This window comes from Charadrius vociferus, unplaced genomic scaffold (assembly GCF_000708025.1).
Source record: "Charadrius vociferus isolate BGI_N301 unplaced genomic scaffold, ASM70802v2 scaffold325, whole genome shotgun sequence".
Taxonomy (NCBI): domain Eukaryota; kingdom Metazoa; phylum Chordata; class Aves; order Charadriiformes; family Charadriidae; genus Charadrius; species Charadrius vociferus.
In genome coordinates this window covers 4,882,225-4,906,145 of record NW_009648526.1, presented here as the reverse complement: position 1 = coordinate 4,906,145, position 23,921 = coordinate 4,882,225, and the positions used below count along the sequence as shown (strand labels likewise).

The 23,921-nt window shown below is 39.5% G+C and overlaps 1 protein-coding gene across 1 annotated transcript in view; it reads left to right on the top strand.

The window, feature by feature from the left end:
- MTMR10 (myotubularin related protein 10) overlaps nt 1–21,535 on the top strand; it is a 44,770-nt gene extending 23,235 nt beyond the window's left edge. Inside the window, exons 4-17 of the mRNA XM_009885788.1 lie at nt 212–348; nt 1,170–1,242; nt 2,151–2,293; nt 10,939–11,029; nt 13,430–13,604; nt 14,024–14,111; nt 14,289–14,377; nt 15,371–15,501; nt 15,627–15,696; nt 15,887–15,957; nt 17,151–17,320; nt 18,648–18,818; nt 19,973–20,155; nt 20,718–21,535. Of these exons, the coding sequence (XP_009884090.1) occupies nt 212–348; nt 1,170–1,242; nt 2,151–2,293; nt 10,939–11,029; nt 13,430–13,604; nt 14,024–14,111; nt 14,289–14,377; nt 15,371–15,501; nt 15,627–15,696; nt 15,887–15,957; nt 17,151–17,320; nt 18,648–18,818; nt 19,973–20,155; nt 20,718–21,317 (2,192 nt within the window). The 3' untranslated portion in view covers nt 21,318–21,535. The remainder of the gene's footprint in view (nt 1–211; nt 349–1,169; nt 1,243–2,150; nt 2,294–10,938; nt 11,030–13,429; nt 13,605–14,023; nt 14,112–14,288; nt 14,378–15,370; nt 15,502–15,626; nt 15,697–15,886; nt 15,958–17,150; nt 17,321–18,647; nt 18,819–19,972; nt 20,156–20,717) is intronic.
- The last annotated feature ends 2,386 nt before the right edge of the window (nt 21,536–23,921 follow it).

The window sequence follows — 23,921 nt, the reverse complement described above, 5'->3', positions numbered from 1 at the left end:
TTTAACTGCTCCACAATATTGTCTGTTTTGGAATCATAGTTTTCTTTTATTCCCTGGAGTGGTGTTTGTTAAACTCCAGGTTTACCCAGAAGAGGTGTATAACTTGAAGCAGGTAAAGAGTTAGGGGTTTCTTGGTACTACAGGCTTAGAACTGTTATACCTACAAGATTTATATAGGCTTCTCTTTTCCCCTCCCCTTTTTCTGTTTCAGGTGAAATTGTGGTAAATGAAGTAAATTTTGTAAGAAAATGCATCGCAACGGATACAAGTCAATATGACCTGTGGGGCAAATTGGTTTGCACTAACTTCAAGATTTCTTTTATTACGGATGACCCGATGCCACTACAGGTGTGTTATTACTCACATCACTACATCATGGCAACAAACGTGATAGGTAAAATGGATTTATTTAGAATACAGTGAATCTGTCCTATAGCTGATATAAATATGATGCTTTCTAAAACAAAGCAGCATAAATGATGAGATTCTACTGTCCTGTTCTGAATGTGTTGCTGTTCTGTCCCTTCACTGAGAATATCAGAACAGAGCAAGTTTGGTGTGGAAGTACAGCCAGCTCTGTGTACCTCTGTTTATGGAGGCTTCATTGGGAAGTGGTTTTACAAAAGGCAAAGCAGGAATTATATAAAAACGTGTTCCTCCTTGAAGAAGATAATTGCAAATGTTCCTTTGACTAGACAAGCATCAGATCAGTAAAGGCTTTAATGCATCCAAGTTTTATTGGCGTTACTGATGGAGGACAACGTCAAAAAATTAATTTTTGACATGAAGTAGTTGTCAAAACTCGTTTCTGAAATCTGAATGAATTAATTTATTTCTACAGTTACAGTAACAGTTGGAGATTTTTTATATCATGTATATATATTTTACACTTCAGATTGTATTGAATTTCTGCCAGCAAATTTTGAGGCTAGTAAATTTGATGCAAGTAGTGGGGTTATTTTGCATATTCCACTGGGGTTTCTAAACCATTTGGTGTGCAGCACGAGAGCTGTTTCCACAGCCTCTAATTGCCTGTGAATAGGCAAGGGTGGTACATGTCAGAAAAGTCTCGGCATGCCTGATTTTTATCAGTTTCTTCAAAATTGTGTGGTATAGCTGGTTGTGAACTGCAGAACTGCAGTTAATGGCTATGAGTTCCTGTCTTTCAGAAATTCCATTATAAAAACCTCCTCCTTGGTGAACATGATGTGCCACTAACATGCATCGAGCAGATTGTCACAGGTACGTCAAAAATAGCTAAATATGATGATAGGCTTTAAACTTACTCAGTTCAAAGTTGTTAACTGCCTGTTAGGTTGTGCAGAATTGTTGACGCTTAAGGTTTTATGTCATTAATCTTCACTGATTTGAAAATGCGATTTATTTAAAATTAGGATAAAAGCCTTAAAAACTGAATAAAACTTGAGGTACAGGGCGGGACACGTGGAGGTGTCCTAAAACACTTCTCCTGAGTTCCGTGGAAGTACTTAAATTTAATCCAGAAGATAAGATACCTGCAGTCAGGCAGCTGTGTCAATTAATCACTCAACAGCTATGTGCACCAGTTTTCCCAGTTACTACAAATGAAATCTCTGTGGCTTCTGTGATTCTTACTTTTTACAACTTAACATTCTCTTTTTGAAAACGCCAGGAGACACAGGCTGTCTGTGCAGGTCTAGACAAGCTGGCAATTTACAATACTTACATTCTTGAGTTTTATGTAAGGAATAAGGAGTTAATCATAGTCTTAGCTCTAGCACTTTTTTTATACATCCAAGTAACAAAAAACCAAAAAAACCCACAAAAAAACCCAAAAACCAACCAGCATATGTGCCAATTACTGTGCACTAGAAGGGCATTGCAGCATACACGATCAACTGTCTGGGAGTAAAAACTGCTCGTGGGAATACTACATGTTAATTCCTTGTTTGTGGAGTTGTTGATGGACAAAAATAATCTGGACATAGAGGAAGCAGAATTTCAGCCACTTGTTTGAAAGGAGATTGATCAACAGGAGGACCTAACTGGACAGTTGAAATACACTATGAAATGGAAAAAATGCTGGTAGCAGTGCTGCTGTATCTCTTTGAGCCAGTCTTGTGTTGTATACTTACAAAACACAGTCCAATAACTTTCTCTTTTCTTTATAGTGAATGACACCAAGAGGAAGCAGAAGGTCCTTGGTCCCAACCAAAAACTTAAATTTAATCCAACTGAATTAATAATTTATTGCAAAGACTTCCGTATTGTCAGATTTCGTTTTGATGAAGCGGGTCCTGAAAGTGCAAAAAAGGTATTATATCTTCTTATGAGATCTTGCCTTGTAGTCATTATACGTAGCAAGAGCTGTGCTAGTAAAAACAATTTGGTTTATGTTTTGATAGAGAAGTAGGGGAGGAGAATTGCAAATTAATCACATTCTGTTACAGGAGAATATCTAGAGTTTTAGAGTCTAAGTTGTTCAGTAAAAAATTTAGCATGATGTATTAACTCTTTTGTTTCATATAAGATAAACCTGCATTTCTTGCCCATATCTCTTGTACTTTTAAAAATTACTAATTTATTAAACACATTTTTTTTAAAGATTGGAATGAGAATACTGCATTGCAGCTGTACAACAACAGATGTTTACATTTTTATGGAAAATGTTTGAAACTTTGATACATTTTCTGAAAGTCATAAGCTTAACTTACCCAAAGGTAAAGTGTACTATCTTATATGTACACTTATTTGCTTCACACAGCAAGTCTTCCAGTGAGCTCTTGGAATGGTCACTTTCTCTAATCTACGTAGAACTATCTGCTCTTTCTCAACATTTTCTTAGAAAGACTTGCTTGCCTCATGACAAGAGGAATTACTTCTGTTTGTACATTCCTAGAAACACCATTCCTTCCCCAGCTTTAACACTTGTTGTCACAAGTCTCAAGAAAATCATACAATGTTATTTAACACAGTAAAGTCCAAATAAGTTTCTGCTACTCAGAGATGGTTAGTCTGTGTGGCGACATTAGCTCACCGGCTTCCCTCTTCTAGATGGGTGGGATGAGTTATTTGAGTTAGAGCTCCTCTGACCTCCATGGCACCCCTTCCTGGCCAGGCGTGGCACAGCAGTCCTTTCGTAAGAAATGACCCAATTTGCTCACACAGCTTAAGAATTCCCCTTCTCGGTGGGATAAAGTTTGAGCTTAACCCTGTAAGTCCTAAGAGCCATCTGCCCAGACATAAGTCTGTTTGCGGTTACCAACTGAGTAACTGATGAACCAGTTCATCCCTTCTTCACCTCTCAGCCTGGCCTACATGCCCCTGGGCAGAAGTCCAGTAACAAGCGGGCTGTTCTTTCCCTGCTCCTTTTCTAGGTTCCTCCCTGCCTGCTGCCTTTGCTGTTTGTAACCTTTCATGTTTGGCAATCTTTCAGCAGTCAATTCCCGTTTCTCAGCTTCTCTGAAATCTCCCTGGAGCAGCCTGACTGCTGCCATATCTTTATAGCAACTGTTTCTAATTGGCTGTGGCAGCTAAGAAGTGTGATTAGCCTGGAGGAGGGAGGGAGAGCGTGTAAACTCAGCATCTCATTAACACTTTTTGTGCTGCGTTTACTTACGCAAGACCAAATAGTGAAACCTTTTTATGAAAACACTTGCTTTATACATTTGTAATTACTTGACCTAATGTGATTTCTTTTGATAGGAAAGAAAGATCTGAATCTGTGTGATTATAAAGATGGTACTGGTGGTGACCACAAGTGTAGCAGTTGACGTATTCAAATACCAGAATGCCTCACTAGAGGGGTGGAAGGAAACTTGTGTGGCTGCTATTGCAGTTTTGACGCATCAAGTAGGTTACGGCAACTTTGCGTGGGTGTATCACCGAAGCAGACTTTTACTGAAGGGAGATAAGTCTCTGTTAACCTAATCTAACGGTTCTATAATAACATTTTCCCGTTGGAATTAAAATATAAACATCTAAAACGAGGAGGTCCTTAGGTCAGGTTTCTTCTATCGGGATTTTGCTTAAATTATTTTGGGATGCTGGTGAACTCAACTGGAATGGTCTTACCCAGCGTATTGAATGGAGTTGTTTTGTTCTTTCTGGCATTTAAATGGCATGCTAGCACCACATTCTTGAAAGATTTTTATCTGGTTTCTGTTCCTGCCCTTCAAGTGGTATATATTAGCAAGGTTGTCCTGATGTTTAAAAACAAAGGAAGGTGGTCAGATCCCCTTATAGTTCTGAAGGGCCACTTCAATATATATTTACATCCAGCTATTTGTGCATGAAAACATTGCTGCATGAAAACTTGGAAGTAATTGTGTGTGCATAACTTTTGTAGAGAGGACCAAGACTTATACTTTAACTGAGCTCTGATGAGAGGGAATTCCTGCCCTTCTCTTTGGCTGAGCGTGCTAGCATTGTCTTCTGACCCAGAGCGTGTTGTAGTAGAGAACTGGCCATGGAGTCAGAGGTGCTAGATGGGAGGGGCCAGCGGAGATCACCTAGTCCACCTTTCTCTTCAGAGTTGCCAGGATTAGATCAGGTTAGCAGCGGGTTCGTTCAGTTGTATCTTGAAAACCACCAAGGATGGAGAGCTTTCCCCCTCTGTGGGTTACCTGTTCCAGTGCTGTATGTTTTTCCTGATGTGCAACTTGAATGTCTCAAGATGAGTTTCTGGCTGCTGTCCATTGTGTCATCTTGTTAAGACTAAGTCTATAACTACCTTCCTAGTAGTGGTTTCCTGCAGTCTTATTACTGCACAGCTAAATGAGCCCAGTTTCTTCAGAAAATGTACTTTAGGACCATAGTCATCTTGGGCAGCCCACCGCTGGATTTCCCTCCAGCTTCTCCGCTTTCCTTTTTACCTGGGGGCCTAATCTCCAGTCATCTCTTAAATAAATAAATAAATAAATAAAAAATCAAAATAATTGTCAGCTATATTTTTCTGCTGACAAGTTAGCTTATGCTCCTTTTGGAGCTAGGTATGACCTCCTGAGTAAAAAATGAACTGGATAAATTGTGCTTATGTTTTTTTATGAAGGTTTTCTAGGGTGCTTAGTGTTGAAAAAGTGCAGAACTCAGAATTTCTGAATGGAATCAGTGAATTGTACAGGCTGTAATTAAAATTATGTCTGAAATATTTATGACCGAAGTTTTTTCGAATAAGGTTTTTTCACTTGTTTTTAAAGTAAGCAGAAGGAAAGGTGATGTTATAGGTAGCATTGCAATCTCTGTTCTGTAAAGCAAGAGACCTGCATGTTAGTGCTCTATAAATCATAAATAGCTTCCTTTAGCAAACTTTACAGAAATACAGTCAGCTATACAAATCAGAGCAGGGAGACTTCTAACTAATTGACGTCCCAGTAATAGAGAGGAGTATCATCCTATCTATAAAGCACTGATAGGTCAAAGTGGAATATCTACCTTCTAAGGTATACACTTGAAACTGTGGGAGCATAAATGGCTCTAACTTGTTGCCAGATGCTAGCAGATGTTCTGTTTAGAGCGATAGTTAAAGAAATAAAACCAATACACTTAATTATTATTATTTTTAAATGCGCTTTAAATATTTGAAATAGTTACAAGGAGAATAGATACTAACTTTTTAGAGTGATTTGTTTCATGCATAGTTTCCTTCAGTGCGATGGAAATACTCAACAGCATTCAGTTACATAAATTGGGGTTGGCAAAGGGAATGTAATCTGTTCCTAAGGAAGTGTCTATATTTGCTGAAGAGGGCATAAGGGAGAATAACCCTCGCTAATTAAGCTGTGTAGAATAGAGAGTATTCTGAGTCTCTCTTCAAAAAGTGTGAAAAGAAGGCTCCAAGTTTGGAAGCAGTCAGGCTTCAGATGTGGACAGTCTGACTGACTTGATTGCACAGAGACATGATGCGTGGGTAACATTGGTAGAACTTTCAGAGGTGTCTTTCTCTACCTTTTAAGCAGAAACAAAATTGGAAGAATGCATTATATTTTGAGGTTAATTAGTTTATTTTGGGGCAAATTATTACAAAGAAGCTTAAAAATCAGTTCTATTAGAAAGATACCCTCAACATCAGTTGCAGCCAGTACGTGCTAATAAAATACTGTCTCAACGTTAACCAGTCAAGTAAATATTTCCTTCCTTGTTTTTATTAATGGATGTTTGGGAGACAAGAGTTAAGGAATAATAGAGGGAATGGAAACTCGCACTCATCACTATTTAACAGTTTAATTCTGGTTTGTCTCTAAAATAAAGCTATCGAGTCTCCAAAGGAAGGAAAGCCAGATGGGTGTGGGAGGAAGTGGAGGATGGGGAAGCAAGGGTAAGCAAGCTGGGGAAGTCTTAAGTTAGGCAGCGTGAAAGAAGAAGCATTTCACATTCCTTAAAGGAAAAGGAATGATTTTGTTCCAAAAATCACAACAAACAGTCAAACTGAAAACTCCTGCTAATTTCTAGCCGCTACAATACTTGACGTTAGACCAAGAAATTAAAATGTGTGAAAAGGTGAGGCTTTAGATCTTACGGCTGTTAGCTGATGGATAGCGTGTTGCCTCGCCACGCATGTGAACCTTGGCAGTGCACCAGAATGGCACACACCCTATAATCTCCTGTTTCCTAAATATATCTCCATTTTCTCAGTCCCTTTCTCTTCTGGAACTCCCCTCAGCTCTTTTCCTTCAGGAAGCTTTTTTAAATGAGTATGAGAGCAGTTTCAGAAACACATGCTTAATCAAAACATAAGGGAAATTATTTATCTCAAATCTTGTTTCCTGTGCAATCAAAACCAGCCTTCTCACACGTCATAACACTTGGGATGGAGCAGAACAATTTTTTCCTAATTGTTACGAAGAATAATATGTAACTCAGAGGTTTGGACAAATGATCCTGTCCCCTTGTAATGTCTTTTTTTTTTTTTTCCCTTTCATACTTCTGTATTACCTTGTTCTAATTGTTTATGCAGATCACAAAATTGGTAATTTCTCAAGACACTGGGAATGCATGAGAAGATGTTATTATCTTTATGGTTTTTGGAGTGGGGTTGGAGGGAGTGAAGAAAACTTTTTTCAGAAGTAAACTTACCTAAAGGTATTCTAAAAAGTAGAAATGTATTTTAATATTTCTCTCCAGTCTAAGGAAAGCTATTCTTAGAATTCAGACATATTCTTGTACAAACAAGGATCCTGATATGTAAAAAGTTGCTTCAGCTTCTGAAATCCTTGTACTGTTTCCTCTTGTGTAGATTACTTGTACTCAAACCAAATTAACTGTTATGTATAGCTGGTATTGGAATTTTTATAGAAGGAAAAAAAAAAAGCCGCTCTCAATTAGACAATTTGTAGCTTAGCGGCTAGTAGGAGAACGTGCACGATGGTTAGGGCTGGAAGTCTTGTTACCTAAAAGCTTATTTGCCCAAGAAGACTTCCTGCCCAGGGAGATTCACAAATTCTGTCCGTGGGATTCAATCTGATTACCTGACTTTCTGCTTTTCTGTCTACTCAGAACGGGAACGGCAGTAGTATCCTTCCAGTGAGGTCATAGGGCAGGTAGCCTGGCTTAGGGAGGCAGGTGGAGTGAAGGGCTATGCTAACTTAGATGTCTTAAATACGTTTAAGATATTAAACATACCTTATGTTTAAGACTGTTCAGAATGATCTTTTCCAAGAGCATTAGCAATATTTTGAAGCTCTTGTCCTTGGTAAAATTCCCGCTGAAGAAGAGGAAGGCTTGCCCTTGAAAGTACCATTTATTTTTCTCAGACAGGGGTTGAACAGGGGACGCTGACATAGGGAAGTGGCCTTTGTACTATGAAAGAATTACAGCCATTGTGTTTACTGCTTTTAATAAATGAACTTTCCAACAAGCAGCCTATTCTCTTGTTATTTGACTGAGCCTAAATATCTTCAGCTTTACACAATTGTAAATTGGCAAAAATACCAAACATTTTTCAGTTTGATATGAGAACATTTCCTGTAAAACATGATTGTCTTCCAATTTGAGAGCTTTCTACTTAGGATGATAATCTGCTGAGATCTGTGGAATGTGCTTGTCTCTTGAAACTTTCAGACAATAAAACTACTATATGGATTTAGGGAGGAATAAACTGAAAACGAGTGTGTCTTTAATACTTGTTTAGTGTGTGTGTGAGTGGAATTTGTCTAAAATGTAAAAATGAAGACAGTAGCAGGATAAATATTTTTTTTTTAATGACAGAAATAGAGGTCCTGAACCTGTATTGTAACCCACAGGTAGACTGTTTCACCCATGTAGTACCTGGTGGTGTGAGTTTTGTGTATACTGTGGAACACCTGGGAGCATTTTTCGGCTGCTGGGTTCAAAAGCACAGCTATGGTCTCATTTTTGGGAACTAGATCTGAATGCTCACCATCTCCCCCACACAATTTTACTCCTCTTAACACAGCACACACATACTTTCTTTCTCAAATGTGGCAAGTAAATGACAGAGACTTCAGCTGCTGCTTTTAAAAATAGGTTTTACTGTATTTCTATTGTGTTACTTGGCAGCACAGTGGCATTTTTTAATGTCTTGCAGCTCATCCTCAAGCCTTGAGAGTAGACCAGCATAGTAAAAGGCTTTTCATCCTTTACTTCCATAAATGAAGATGAGGAGTAGCTCTGTTAGTTACCGTAGTGAAAAGTTACATAGAAAAATGGAAGTAAAAACATGTACATACACAGGTTTCCATTTTATTTCATTGTCAATGATAGGCAAAAGTAGTCTGTTAGAAGCAGCCAAGTACTATGGAATAGCTGGCTTCTTCAGCTTTGATTTGTACATTTAAATCGCAAGATTTAATAAAATGTGCATGGCTTCCAGTTACTTCATGGTAGTTCTTAAAAGTTTTACTAAATCCTGGAAATCAGCTTATAAATGTTTGTTTGAAAAGTCATGCTGGACTGTTTCCCAGTGACACTTTTATTCCTCTAGTTGTGTGTCATGCGAATCTTTCTTTTGTCTCTGACAATAAGAAAACTTTCTTTCACTAACAGAAAACAATTTTTTGGATGCACAGAATTTTTTTCAAAAATAATATCCAAAACTGCTAAACAATGAATAAATTGTGTCAACATGGGAAGGAAGAAAATGGAAAGGGAAAATGTTAGGTGGTAATAATGTGAACTTATACTATGTCCCTAATTAAAAACTTTGACACGTGAAATTTCTGTATCTGAACATGTAGGATAGAGTTTTGTGTTTTACAGCCTCCTTTTCATTAAATATTTTCTTTAGAGATAAGGCAGGTACATTTTAGGAACATGGAGAAGCAAATACTGAGGGAAGAAGGCAAAGCTAAGGACTCCAAATCAAGTCCTGAAATTTAGAGAATAACAGTGCCAAGCTCTACTTGAAAGGTCTTTTTTTTCTTCCTGAATTTGATTCTTCTAGATACTAGGGTTTTTGTCAAATCTTTTGTACTTATTAGTGACTATCCACATTTAAAGAGACATCTCTCTCAATTTAAATCCCTGCTGAATTTCCCTTTGCAGGGCAGGGCTTGTGACTCAGCCTGGTTAAACCTGATTAATGACTCAGATTGTCAGAGGCAGTGTTGGAACTTGCTGTAAACCTGCAGGCATCTAAAAATTACAAGTGGGTTTCTTCAGTAATGAAATCCAGTCATCTAGGACAGAACCTACAAGGGCTGGGCCAAAATTGAATAATGCTGACATCTTGCTGCCCTCAGAAAGTTTAGCTGGTGTTTCAGTTCTCAAGATCAGCTCGGACTGGGAAGGGGGTGATTACTGGCAGGCTTAATTAACTGCAGAGATCCCCCACACTTGGCAAAAGCACCTACCCTAAAAACTCACTTTCTATTGAAATTGGAGATTGGTGGAGAATCTGCCATTCAGCTGACAAACAGGCTACAGATGACTAACATGAAGAAAACATCTCCCACCATGAATTACTTATTTCCAAGTAACAATTTGCTTTTTATTTATATTCATCAATGCCCTTCATAATTTTGGAATACAACTCAATGAGATGCAGGATTGACAGAGGTCCTAGAAGTCTTCAAAGAGCAACCTCTTGTTTTCCCTTCCAAGAGCAGAAATTTTTGAAAGTTGAGTTTTGAGTAGCACAGACTGCTAAGCCTGATGCCTATATGGGGTGAATTAGTGGAAAAGATAATAAAAATGTAATTAGATACAAAGTTTTGGTTAAATATGCTACTTTAGGAAAGAACCATCAGGGCTTTTTAAAGAGAAGTCTCACTTCAAAAACCTCTTGCCCCAATTGACAACTTTATAGAAGAAATATCTGTCAAATGCTGTGGAATACTGATACCAAATTTTAGTTCTGGAAGTGCCTGAACTGTGAACTGTTGAAAAATATAATGATAAAATTTCATTATATGCTTGCTCTGTTTTTACTCTCTTCCTTAAGCATCAGTTGCTGGCCCCTGTCACGAACAGAGTGCTAGGCTGGACCTTTTGAACTGACTCAGTATGGCCGTTCTTATGCTACGTTGATAAGTGCTATTTATTTATTTAAAAATACAATCTCAAAAGACCAACTACGAATGTGATTTTGCTGTACTGTGGTCATCACCTGTGTGCTGTACTCTTCTGTTCTCTGCCTTACATCTACGTGCATGTGGACAGACACGGCTCAGTAGCTCCAAGCCCTTGCTTGTCTCTGTTGATACAGAGAATCACATTTAGGGATGCCTGTTGCAGTCTGACGGTTCTTGCAAAACCTTAGCCTGCCCTTCATCAGTTAATTACTCTTAAAAGATGGTCGTGAACTCGCCTGCTAGAATTACAGTAATGGTCTCTCAGCAAATATGAGTATATTTAACTATATAATTCACTCCTCTCAAATAAAATATGGAAATAATCCATCAGAAGACTGATTTTTAACTTTTGCTTTGTGTATTTCACGCTGTCATAATTAAGGGCAATAAACTGTCTCTAAGCTAACAGTAATAAATGCTTCTTTCCTAGGTGTGCCTTGCCATAGCTCATTATTCTCAGCCAACGGATCTTCAGCTTCTCTTTGCGTTTGAGTATGTTGGGGAAATGTATCATAATCCAGGTAAGTATGAAAGTTGTTTGATTTTTTTTTTCCTATTTCATAAGATGTAATTTTAGTACAACTTCAGTCTAGAAGCAATGGCAAAAAGCATTTGAGGCTTTCTCCAGGGGTAATAAAATTGGCTTGTCCTGCACCCAACCTCTTACTTTGGGTTATAAGTCATTCATTGTGATAGACATTAATGACCAAAATTGAAAGAACTGTCTTTCCTGTCTGAAACAAAACAAAACTACCTATGTCAGCACTTATGTCAGCATGAATACTCCTATTTCTCAATTCACGCTTCGATCCTCCCGTTGTATGTCTCTATTGGTACTCTAGGTACCTAGCTAATCTCCCATCAGGCAGGCTTGTTCACCTGCCCTTCTTTTGGGAATAAGTTTCTCTTCTGGTGGTATTGCAGGAGGATTTGTGCAACTTGGGACTCCAAACCTTCTTTCCTAGAGGCTTACTAGGCAGTTCTTACCACCCAAAACCTCCACCACCCCTGCTGAGCTGGAGCACACCCTCTCTGCTCAAGGCCAATCTCCAACTGAACCTTGTCAGTTAGGTAAGCCTGAAAAAGATGCCTTTGGAACTTGGTTTCTAGTGTAATGCTGTGCGGTCACTGCCTAGTGTTCCCCAGCCAATACACAGCTGAAAAGCGTCAGTTCTAGCGTAACAAGCCTCCAAACAGAGAAAGTGCCATTGATGTAGTTCTGTGGTACTGAAATATGTACTCAGCAGCTGGCATTAGAAACCACTGATCTGCCTGTTACAAAACTTGAATCTTGGGGAATTATGAGCTCAGGCCTTCAAATTTGCACAAAAATGCATGTTTTTCACACAGGCGCCTACGTGACTGCCCTGTGCGTGCACAAGTACATGTGCATGTGATTACATTGCGTACGTAATTGCACATAGAATTTCTTACTTGATAAAACTTGGGCAGTTATTAAGGTCCATGTACTTTAGTGTTATAAAGCACGAGGGAGGAAGCCAATTTGCAGATAAAATGTTAAAGCGGAGTGTGAACAAAATGCTAGTGTCTCACAAAGTTGCCTTTACTCTGTCCTTAAAATACCATGTGTTGTATGGAAAAATACCTAGTGGAACAATTTTATAAGGTGGGTAAAAAATGTTGTTCCTCTGGAGCAGCAGACCAGAGCGGCAAAAGATATTTGTTCTGCTGTGCTGCAGTTGCTGGAGAACAGAGTTTGAAATACTGCTGGGTTGGGTTGGGGCGTTTTGTTGCTGTGACCCCTGGTGTCTGTAGCGTCCATCTCTGACTTTGCTCTTCCAGTTCCAGTCCTGTGTTTTATGACTCTCTATCCCTGCTGGTCCCAGCAAAGTAAAGTTGAAATACTGTCTTTGTGCTTCTTGAGGAACATAAAGAACCTGCATTGCTCTGCTGTATATGTATATCATTTTTTCCCAGGCTGTATTTGATAATTATATATCCTGCCATTGAACAGCAAAACTGTAACTTTTTTTTGGTAATTATCATATTTCCCCATATGCTACCTTTGAACATCTTCATTCCGATTTTAGTCTAGTTTTCTTCAGAAAAAAACGAGTAGTCCGAGTACTAGTGCAAGAATGAAGTTGATAGAGAGGGCAGAAAGTACACAATCACTGAGGCGACAGTAGAGCCGTAACGCTGTATTCTGCTTTGTTTGGGCCACCCCTTCGATCGTTACAGGCTCTTGTTAAAGCTAGGAGCTTTCGTGGGGGAGGTAGTAGCGTTGAGTCTCGATTTATTTCACTTTCATCTAAAAATTTATTTTCAAGTGTCAAGAAATGAAATGTAGTCTCCTTTGACACAGCTGACTGCCTCCTTGGCACCTAAAGAATGCCCAGCAAAGGAGATCCTTCTGTTTTACTAACAGACTCTTTAATCTTCTTGGTCCCTAGCCACAAAATGGTAGGCCATCTTTTCGTGTGGATATAAATAAATATATATAAATATATATATATATATTTTAACCTAGCCTTCAGTTTATTTTATTTGCTGTTAATACAGCAAATTTTTATTTTGCTTTCTTCATAAGGTACCTAATTAAAGGGTAGCCTATAAAGGGTTCATGTTTTTAAAACATCGCTAACTTGGGCATATTGAAGAGAGAAATCCAGTGACTGAAGATAACATTTGTTCCTGAGTGTTAGTATAGTATGTCTTGCTTTCTATCAAGCAGCACAACATACCAATTTTATGTTGCTCCTCTGTTGAAATTGCAGGAAAAAACCATTTGCATCATCACGTATCGCCAACCTGTCATTAAAGCACTGATGTGTTGTAATACAGAAATAGGTAGCGGTAGTCCTGATGCTAATGGCTCATTCTCATAATTAGGAAGGTGAAGAGTTTGATTTTTTTTTCTCTTTTTTTTTAATGCCCATTGATGAATTTTCTTTTCCTAGCAAAGAAGGTGAATGGAATAGACCCAGGAGGTGGTGGTGGTGGCATCGGCAGTGCCAGTGGCCAGCAGACACCTTTGTTTGAAACATACTCTGATTGGGATAGAGAAATCAAAAGGACAGGTGCATCAGAGTGGAGAGTTTGTTCAGTCAATGAAGGTTATATGATATCTACTTGGTAAGTTTTTCTTATAACGCAGGTAGAAGAAAACAAGGCAATTATACTGTCTTTTTCCTCTCTTCTCTACCAAGCCTCCATCCTACATAACTGTGTACTTCACCTCTTAAATGTGCCGCTCTCTGGAGAGGCCCTCAGCTGAAAGATCCTGCAAGTGTTGTCATTAAAGGAAATGTCATATTTTGGCATCCGTTGCTTTCATGCTTTTGTACTTCCCTCTGAAACATGCAGTTTCTAAACAAATAGATATGAGCTGAACCAATGGTATGTAAGATCATGCAGACATACTGGACAACCTGCGGTATTAGGGGCTGGTGCGTTATAGTTAAACAGAGTTGGTAAGACAGCATTGCAACAAGAGAAAAGCTGGTAAAATATGTATGGAAAAGTAACCTTTTCTATCGTATTTTTTCCCCAAGCCTTCCAGAATATTTTGTGGTTCCATCTTCCTTAGCAGATCAAGACCTTAAGCTATACTCCTACTCTTTTATTGGGAGACGAATGCCAGTAAGTGTAGTCTTTATTCTGTTACTGTTCTTGGACTCATACTGTGCAATATTAATCTTAAAGATATGTATGCCAATTAACGTAGTTTTAGGTATAGCATTAAGAAAAAAAATTCTATGGAATAACATTAACCTGCATTATTTTGTTGTTTCTTTTGTGTTTTTTTCCCCATATTAGTTGTGGTCCTGGAATCACCCTAATGGGAGTGCCCTTGTAAGAATGGCCAACATTAAAGATGTGTTGCAACAAAGAAGAATTGATCAAAGGTAAATGATGAGTTACGTTATTCTTTAATCAGACACATAAGATAACACAAGTGGTGACTGTGTAACATACAGCAGCAATTGGTAATTGAGAGGATACTTGCTTCATAATGTTGTAATGCAATAACTTTTGAGGAGCTCTTCTCTGAAGACAGTTGTGGCACAATTTCTATTCAAGGTCCACTTCTGTTTCTTATACTGAATAATTCTTCAGATTTTAAGGGATGTTTATTTTTTAGGCAGCTAGTCATTCAGATAAAAGGATCAGGCTTTTATCTGAAGAATAGATCTTTTCTATTGATGTTACTGTAATACAAGTTACATTGGGGAGAGTTTCTTAGCGCTTCAGCAAGACACAGTAAAAATGATTTCATTTATTTGTGGCATTGGGAAATACAGTTCTATAGGTTCGGTGCCACGATGCACATGGTATTTTGGTGAAAAGTTTGTCATTCACTGTCTTTGATGAAAGATGAAGGTATTTAGAGCCTTGCATAAGTGGTTTACTAGCTTGGTAATTTTTTGTTCTTTGATGTAATTTGTAGGGTAACTTTTTGTAGTAGTACGAATGCATGTGTGTGAGGCTGGAGCTCTGAGTTTTATTTGAAACCGTGGCGGATTTCCCGGCTTTATAAACTTTATATATGATCTGCTTATTTAGCATAGATAAGTCTTACTAAAAATTGTGGAAAGTTAAACAGAGCTGTTTAATTGTAAGTCAGCCTCAGACTTTAATTTCCCAAATGTATTGTTTTAATCATGTAGCGTTTCCATTTTTTTGTTTTGTAACTAGCAGATACCAGAAATATTTGAGTCAATAGCTTTGTGGGAGGAGCAATATATCTCCTGAATATAAAGTAGAAAGCTTTTTCTTAAAAATAACGTGCATGTTTTATGTGGTTTTAGTTGTTTGCAGTTACAGACTGTGGCATATGTCTTCAAAGACGGTTTCTCTCCTCTGCCATAATAAAATGGCTGATTCTTTTTCGTACTTAGGATTTGCAGTGCAATAACTCGAAGCCATCCCCTGAGAAGTGACGTTTACAAATCTGATCTGGACAAGTGTCTCCCCAACATCCAGGAAATCCAGGCTGCACATATCAAACTCAAACAGCTGTGTGTTAACGGTATGCTGGACTGTCCTCCTTTCATGGTGGTTATTTTCTTGAAATACAACAAATTCTAATAGATCTGGCTAACAGGAGTAGTTATTTGAAGTTGTTCTGCAATGTGATTACTTTCCTTGTTGCAGAGCCTTTTGAAGAAACTGAAGAGAAGTGGCTATCCTCCCTGGAAAATACTCACTGGTTAGAGTATATTAGGTTTGTACCATTAATAAAATGATAGTTAATGAGATGTGAAAAGCTTTCAGTGTAAATAAGCAGTGAATTGGTTGAAGGATTCTCTGGTTTAATATATGAGTTAGGTAAATACAGATTTCCCAAATTTTTTTCCTTCTAAAGTGTGAACCTGTTATATTAACTGTTGTATCACTTTCTTTTCCCCGTCTAGATCATTTCTTAAGCATTCTGCTGAGCTTGTATATATGATGGAGTGTAAGCACGTTTCTGTAGTTCTGCAAGGTAATACAACCGTATAGCATGCTGTAATTCTTAGCATTAGTATGGTAACGTAAATAAACACATTGTCCTGGTTGCGGCAGGGATGGGGTTAATCTCCCCAGGAGCCGGCAGGGGGCAGGTATTCCATCCCACGTGACCCCTGCCCGGGCTATAAGAGGCGCTGCCGGGGCGAGGAGAGGAGTCGCCACTCGGGGGTGGGCTGCGGCGGTGCGGGTCCGGTCGGTGCGCTGCGCGGCGGTACTGTAATCGCGTTTTCGTCTTTTCCTTTTGCTGTTCTGTTAAATTGCACTCTTTTAACCCACGAGTTTGGCCCTGTCATTTTCTTTTTCCACGACTGTGGGAGTTGTGCGAGCGGCTGCGTGGTTCTTTGTTGCTGGCTGAGGCCAAACCACGACACACATTTAGATAAAATCAACTGTAATCTTTATACATAAACCCCATCACTTCTAAATATTTTAGGCATTTGAGGAATTAGAAAGGAAAATACTTTTGTTATGTATCTGAACTGTAGCATCAAAAAATATTTCACTTTGAGTCTTTGTGGGTTTTATTCTGACAATGATGTGACAGAATCAAAACTTTAGGGTGCAGTTTTGTACGTTGTTAATTGGGCTAATACTCTGTGCATAAGCAATACCAGTTTTACTCAGAGATCCTATATACAAAAGTATTTCACTGACAGTGGCTGCTGTTGTGTAAGTGCAAACAGATACTCCAGAAAAAAAAGACACTGAAAAACTTGCTCATATCGAGATCAGAAATGTTGTCGTTTCTGTAATTTTTACAAGACCCGTTCAGGTGGTATATGCCACTCATATAATGGCCTTCCAAAAACTGCTTAAGGGTGGAAAGTAGGTTGAAAATTTCCAGCAGCATGAACACCCTCCTTCTCATCACATCTCGGTTTAAATATCAAGCATTCGGGTGGGTATTTTGTTCTTGATGAAGGCATTGTTGTGCTGGTTACTGCAGGAACATTTCTAGAGTATGAGTCTTGGTTAAAAAAAAAGGTGGGTTTTTTTTCTGGTTTTGTTTGAAACTATGAGAACAATTACAGCAGCAGAAAGCATGTTTTAAAAGAAATTCAAAGAAACACACTAGACCTAGTTGCCACTTCTTGCTCTTTGAGATCTAATTCTCTATATGTGCATATATACCTTATATGTTTCATACATTCTGTATGTTATTCACAGAGGAAGAGGGACGGGACCTGAGCTGTCTTGCTGCTTCTCTCATTCAAGTCATGCTGGATCCCCATTTCCGAACAATTGTTGGATTTCAAAGCTTAATACAGAAGGAATGGGTCATGGCAGGATACCAGTTTTTAGATAGGTGTAACCACTTAAAGAGATCTGACAAAGAGGTAAAAGTGAATTGTATTGGTATGGGATAACAGTATCTTGTTAATATCAGCCTGAACATTTATTCACAGAGAAATCTAAAAGTAAAAATATTTCGTAATACTTTCAAATCTCATGAAACTAATGTCAGAGAAATGAGCCCTTGTCCAGGATTGCGATGTGTTTTCCTTATTATCTGTAGCCATGTGAGAATCGGTCACACACCAGGTGCAATCAGAGGTTGCTGGGTTTTTATATTGCCTCAGTGTTATACATGAAAAGGTCCCACTGGTACAAACGCTCAGCCCACATTTTACATTGAAATAAAAGGGGGATAGGAGTGGGTTGTTTGTTTTACCATGGGTATCTGTTTTCATCCCCATTTTCTGGAATGTAAAGTCACATCAATAGGCAGTATTGAGCTGACAGAAGCACCGCAGCTTTATGGACTGGTACACAGCTGCCAAACACATTAATAGAGGGTAGCGCAGTGCTTGATTTCCAGTATTTCCAGCTACTTTTATTTGGGCTCTTCGTTGCAAAGGAGAGACTTGTAATTGCAGTGGGAAAAATAGAGGACCCAAGGTTAGCAGCCTTCTTCAGGGACAATGCCCGAGAGTCACAGAAGAGTAATATCCCCAGAGAGTGGAGCCAACAGGTAAACTGAGGACACTGAGCACTAAGCAGAGAAAATGCATTAAGGGGTAAAGAAATGGAAATACGATGGAGGAAATAATGAGAAAGCAGATATTTTGACCCTAGGAAAGGATATACAGAAGAGAGAAACTGGGAAGAGGAAAATATTTCTAACACTTTATATAAGTGATAGTTTATTCTTTTGCCATTCATGGGCCGCTGTGGAAAGAGCTAGAAAGCGGAGTGAGAAGTTAACGTGGCTGAATCATAAGCTTTCCAGTCGTTTCGAACAAGAAGGAAGTATACACATTGTGAAACTAAGGCCAAGTAGCAAGGAAGGCTCATACAAGCGCTAATTTGGAAATTATGAGGGACATACAAGAGGGCAGAAAGCATTTTTGCAGCCACACGAGTATGAAGAGAGCCCAGGAAAGAATTGACTGGCAATTACAGAGAAGGGAAAGCTGTGGAAAGGTAATGCTGAGAAAGCCAGTTGCCATAGTTGCTTGTGAAAGTGGCTAAACAGGAAAAGAGGGTATTAGTTGCATAAAATTATAAAAAATACAATACTCCAAATTTACTCCAAGTTTACCCTGTTGAGGTGCATACCAGAGGTGTAGCTGGATACTCCTGTGGAGCACTAACTGCAAAGAAATTGGTATGACTTGGAAAAAGCTTTTGTTAAATCCAATAATTCTCTGTTTCTTTTCGCAGTCTCCTTTGTTCTTGATGTTTCTTGACTGTGTTTGGCAGCTGCTAGAACAATACCCAGCAGCCTTCGAGTTTTCGGAAGTGTACTTGACCATATTGTACGACAGCGCACGTATCTCCCTGTTTGGCACTTTCCTTTTCAATTGTCCTCATCAGCGAGTAAAGGAAAGCACTGTGAGTATGAAGTGTTACACCTGCTTTTCAAGTAAGAGACTTTAGGGTGCCCTTCTGGAAATAACAGCATCACAACTAAATGGTATTTCTTTATGTTTTTCAAAACGTCACACTCTGTTCAGGGCAAAATATTCTGCTCCTCAGATGAATATGATCAGAATGTCCTTTCAGGTGATCTTTGCATAGACAGTAACTAACTATTCAAGAAGAAAGTCTATTGAATTTCTTTTTTATTTTCTTCTAGAAAAGCATAGTTATTGCACATTATTATTTGTACTCCTCTAGGAAACAGATTTATATGTGGAACTGATAAGGTAGAATGACAGGAATTTTGCACTTCAGGCAAACTTTGAAATCTCGACATAATTGTTTAAATGGTTGAAAAAGTTGGAAGAGCCTGCATGACCTTCTAATAGTAATGCCAAATGAAGGTATTTAGAAAACTGAACACTTGAGTTGGATTTTGAAAACTGGAGCTTATCAGAACTGTGTGTAGAAAACATTTGATGGCTGATAAAAGTAAAACTTAGTTATTTTGTTAAATACTTTCCCTTTAAAGTTGTCAGTAGCTACCTTACAAAGAAGTAGCGCATTGAGGGACCATTACTGTATTCTCAAAATAACAGTTTGGGGGATTTACAAGTAAACAAACAAACAATATCATTGAAAAGTAATTTTTGCCAAGTAAGCATTAGTCCTGAGCCCCCTGAGCGGGCTTTAAACTGAAAGAGGGGAGATTTAGATTAGATACTGGGAAGAAATTCTTTACTGTGGGGGTGGTGAGGCACTGGCACAGGCTGCCCAGAGAAGCTGTGGCTGCCCCATCCCTGGAGGGGTTCAAGGCCAGGCTGGATGGGGCTTGGAGCAACCTGGGCTGGTGGGAGGTGTCCCTGCCCAGGGCAGGGGGGTGGAACTAGATGATCTTTAAGGTGCCTTCCAACTCTAACCATTCTGTGATTCCATGAAATGAAAAGAGGGTACAGCTGTTTTCTCCAGCAGCAGACTGTCTCGCTGCTCTGTTGCTTTTACCTGCCGCCACCTCTAAATTATATCCCTGCCTTTCCTTCCCCAATAGTTATGCACTGGTTTATAATTAAGATTTGTGAATATGCTTACTTTGATTTTTAATATGCCTGAATGTTAACTTCTTGCAGGAGTTTGCCATAAGCAAAAATATTCAGCTGGGTGATGAGAAGGGCCTCAGATTTCCTTGTGTTTGGGACTGGTCTCTTCAGTTTACAAGCAGGGATCGCCTGCTCTTTCACAACCCTTTGTATGTTGGAAAGAGCGCACCATGTGTACAGAATGGAGCAGTGAAAACTTTTAAACGCTCAAAGGTAAGTATAGCAATGTCTGTCTGTGAACGGACTGTTTCTCTACTTAACCAGGTAAGTATAGCAATGTCTGTCTGTGAACTCTCTACTTAACCAACGGTGTTAATGCTTAAAAATGTACAGTTATATAGCGTTTTACACACTCAGTTTAGCAATAGGAGCATTAATTCCCTTAGCTTCCCAGCCTAAAGAAATTATTTTCTGTAGAAGTAAAGACGTAAATTGTTGAGCCGTGTGTTCCAGGACATTTTCCGATACGGCTGAGCTCACTGCCGACATTTGCATTTCACCTATGGAAAAGCGATGACATGCCACGTTTTTCCCCCAGGGCTGTCAGTTTTTTCAGTGAATACTGCTTAATTCAATCATTCATTGTTTTAGAAAGTCTAGAAAACGCTATGTGGCCACACTGTTTGCCCTGTGAGCCCTGCAGCAGTGACTCGCAAGCTCAGAACTGTTGCAAGGTCACATCCTTTTCTCTGGATGATGCATCCGAGCAGCTCAGGGAAGTGTGCTATTCAGATCAGCATAAAACTGGAAAATTACCAGTATTTCTTTTCTGCAGAAAAACTACAGCTCCACATTGCGAGGTGTCCCCCCAGCATTAAAAAATGGAATCATCAGTGAACAGGAGTTCCTTCCAAGAAGAAACTCTCTGATACTCAAACTGAAACCAGACTTTTTACAGCAAACAGAGAGTCAGAGTAACAGTATGGAACAGTACTTCAGAGACTGGTTTGCAAAGCCTGTTGATTTGCACGGCGTAATTCTACCCCGTATCTCTGGAACACAAATAAAACTGTGGAAACTGTGCTACTTCCGCTGGGTTCCTGAGGCCCAGATTAATCATGGTGGCTTCATCACTGCTTTCCATAAAGTTTCTTTGCTGGCAGATGAAGTAGACATGTTAAACCGGAATCTTCGGCAGCACAAAAGCAACTCTTCTTTGCAAGGCAGCTGCTCGGAACTGGATCAAAGCAGGATGTACTTCAGAGCAAATAGTGTGAATGACACCTCTGGGGCCCCAGACTTTCTCTCCTCCTCATTCCCGTTTTCTCCTGTAGGGAACCTGTGCAGGCGGAGCATTCTGGGAACACCTTTAAGCAAATTTTTAAGTGGTGCCAAAATCTGGCTGTCCACTGAGACGCTTGCAAATGAAGACTAAGAGGATGTGACGGTTTAAAGGTTTGGGGAGAATACAGCGTATCATTTTGTCTTTTCTAAGTTAACACTGCTAAATGCGGCATTGAAAGCTGTAATAATTTTTATATACAAACATTACGTAAGTTTTGCACAAATATTTAAAAGCAAAGCGAGTCATGCTTCAAATCGCACAATTTTGTCTTCAGTAGTTCTCATCTGCTAGGGTTTCTGGTCCCCGATTCCTTCTGTATTTTTGTGGTTTGGCTCATTATATGCGATGGAGCATTTCATTAGCTAATTGAAAGGCTTGGTGTGGTCATTAATGAGGGTTCTGCTTGAAATACCTTTTTGCCCAGATAACGACTGAAGTGACTCTTGTGTCAAAACAGCTTGGCAAAAGCAGTTTGGTGCAGTGGACACCAGCCGATAGCTGAAGTCTGGGAACAAACTATTTTATCAGATTGCCTCTTCAGGAATAATACATATATGCATACATACATACTAATGTTCTGTGACTTGATCACCCTACATATGTGTTAATGCAGTACGTATTGGGGGGGGGGGGATGTTGTTCCCTTTTCTTCCTCTCCCCAAAATGCATTCATTAACAATTAGTCAGATTTGTGCTCTTTGTCATGAGCTTGACTTTAGACTATAGGAACCAACTTCAGGACAATGCACTGTTAACCTTAAAAAATTTACTGTAGATATGGCGTTTAGTAGCTTTAGAAGTGCCTTTAATTGGGAGGAAACAGTAGCAAGGTGACTCTAATGCAGCTGACCCCCCTCCAACTTTTTACAGTTGGTTGTTACGGTAAGTTCTTGTTCCATCCCCCTCTCTCCACTTCGGGAAATAACAGGTGGCAGCCAGCGAAACAGGCAGCAGGTTTTTCCTCTTTGAGGTTAAGCTTGTTTGTAAGTCTCATGAGAGCCTCACTTTTGTGTATCAGCACCTCAAATACTCAGCATTGTATCCCTGCACAGATCCTGATCCCTGCCAACCCGCTCCTCAGTCTGTTGCAGGATGAAGCAGCTTTCGACAGAATTCAGCCTCAGCCCTACTGGATTCCAGAAAGGAGGATGTGCTCCCAGTGCGAGTGCTGTTGACACCCTGTAAGCAGGGGCTGGAAGAAGAGTGCTTGGTGGTGCTGCCTTTTTTTGCCTATGTGCATGTCCATATGGACAGTGCAGTGGACAAACACTGCTTGAGGGAATTAAATCCAACAGCCTCCCCCTGCTTCATACAGCAGCCTCCTCTTGGATGCTTGAGGTTGCTCAAGTATTTATTTTAGAGAATATGCATCTGGAGTGGCCTTATAGGTGCAGGCTCTGTGCTAGAGAGGGACCCCGTTTTCCCCAGGCTGAAAAAGCCCCAAGCCGAGCTGCTGCCAGGGGCTGTGCTGCGCTCTTGTGCTGGGGGATTTTGGGTGGTTTCATTGGGAATGTGAGCTAATGGGGGCGGAGGCTTCCTTTTTTAACTAACCAAACCCCCCAGAACCTGGGTTTATGCAAAGCAGCTGAGAGTGTGTGTGTGTGTCTGCACACAGACACTCATGTGCGTGTCATGACACAATGCCAGATTGGTTCTGGTCAACTGTTTGTGAGGAAAAAACATGTATTCACCTCAGTTGCCTAATTATGCTGCAAAACGGTCCAAGCATGTTAAATGGTCCACAAACAAGTTGTCTTTATTTACCAGCTTGCTGGAGCAGTCATCTACCTTGTTCAGTTCATTATTCAAATGTGTGTATTACTTCTTTGCTTTTTTGATTTTATTTTTTTCTTAATTAGCTTACTGCTTTCCCTGGCCTGATACTTGACATAAAAGACCTCAACCTGTGTGCTTAGTGTCTTTTGGTACCAATTTTTTTCTTTTTAAAATGACAGTTAAAACTATGGTGTCTCTTTTTCTTTTTTTTCCTTAAAAGTATAACTTTTTTGGTTTAAAGGTACCAAAAAATGTGTAAATAAATGACTCCACACAGGCAGCTGGTGGAATAAAAAAAAATAAAATTAATGTTTAGGCTAGTACCCTTTGGGGGAAAAATGGGTACTATATTTAAACAGGATTGTCTTTTATAAGGAGATTTCAGACATTTTTACATTTCAGCTCTAAGATGTGTACAGATGCTGCAGATGGTCTTTGTATTTTATATATATAGCATGGGAGGGGGTTAAAAATAATATGCCTTTATAATAAACAAAACCTGTCTAAATATCTGTTTGCCAAACAGGCTTAAAAATAACTTTTACACAGCTCACAGGGGGGAGCTGGGCAGGCGGAGGCCAAGCTGGGGCTAAGCACAGGGAGTAGAGCCGTGGAGGCGGGCGCCCGGCCCCTTGCCTGGGCAATGCCGAGAAGGTTCTGCTCCCCGTGTGCGCAGGGACCTCGCCTGCCCAGGAGCTTGAGTGACTGCTGTGTCTCTGCGGGCACATGCCTGCCTGTGGATGTTGTTTCTTCCTCTTGACCATCTTAATTGTATTAATTTACTTTTTAAAGACAGGTACTAAATGTTAATTTTAAAATACTCTTCACTCTGCACAGTTGCCTTATCAATAGTTATAGGGACTGCTCTGAACATCTTTAGTTACTTTCAAAAGCAATTTTGGGGTGCGAGTACGTATC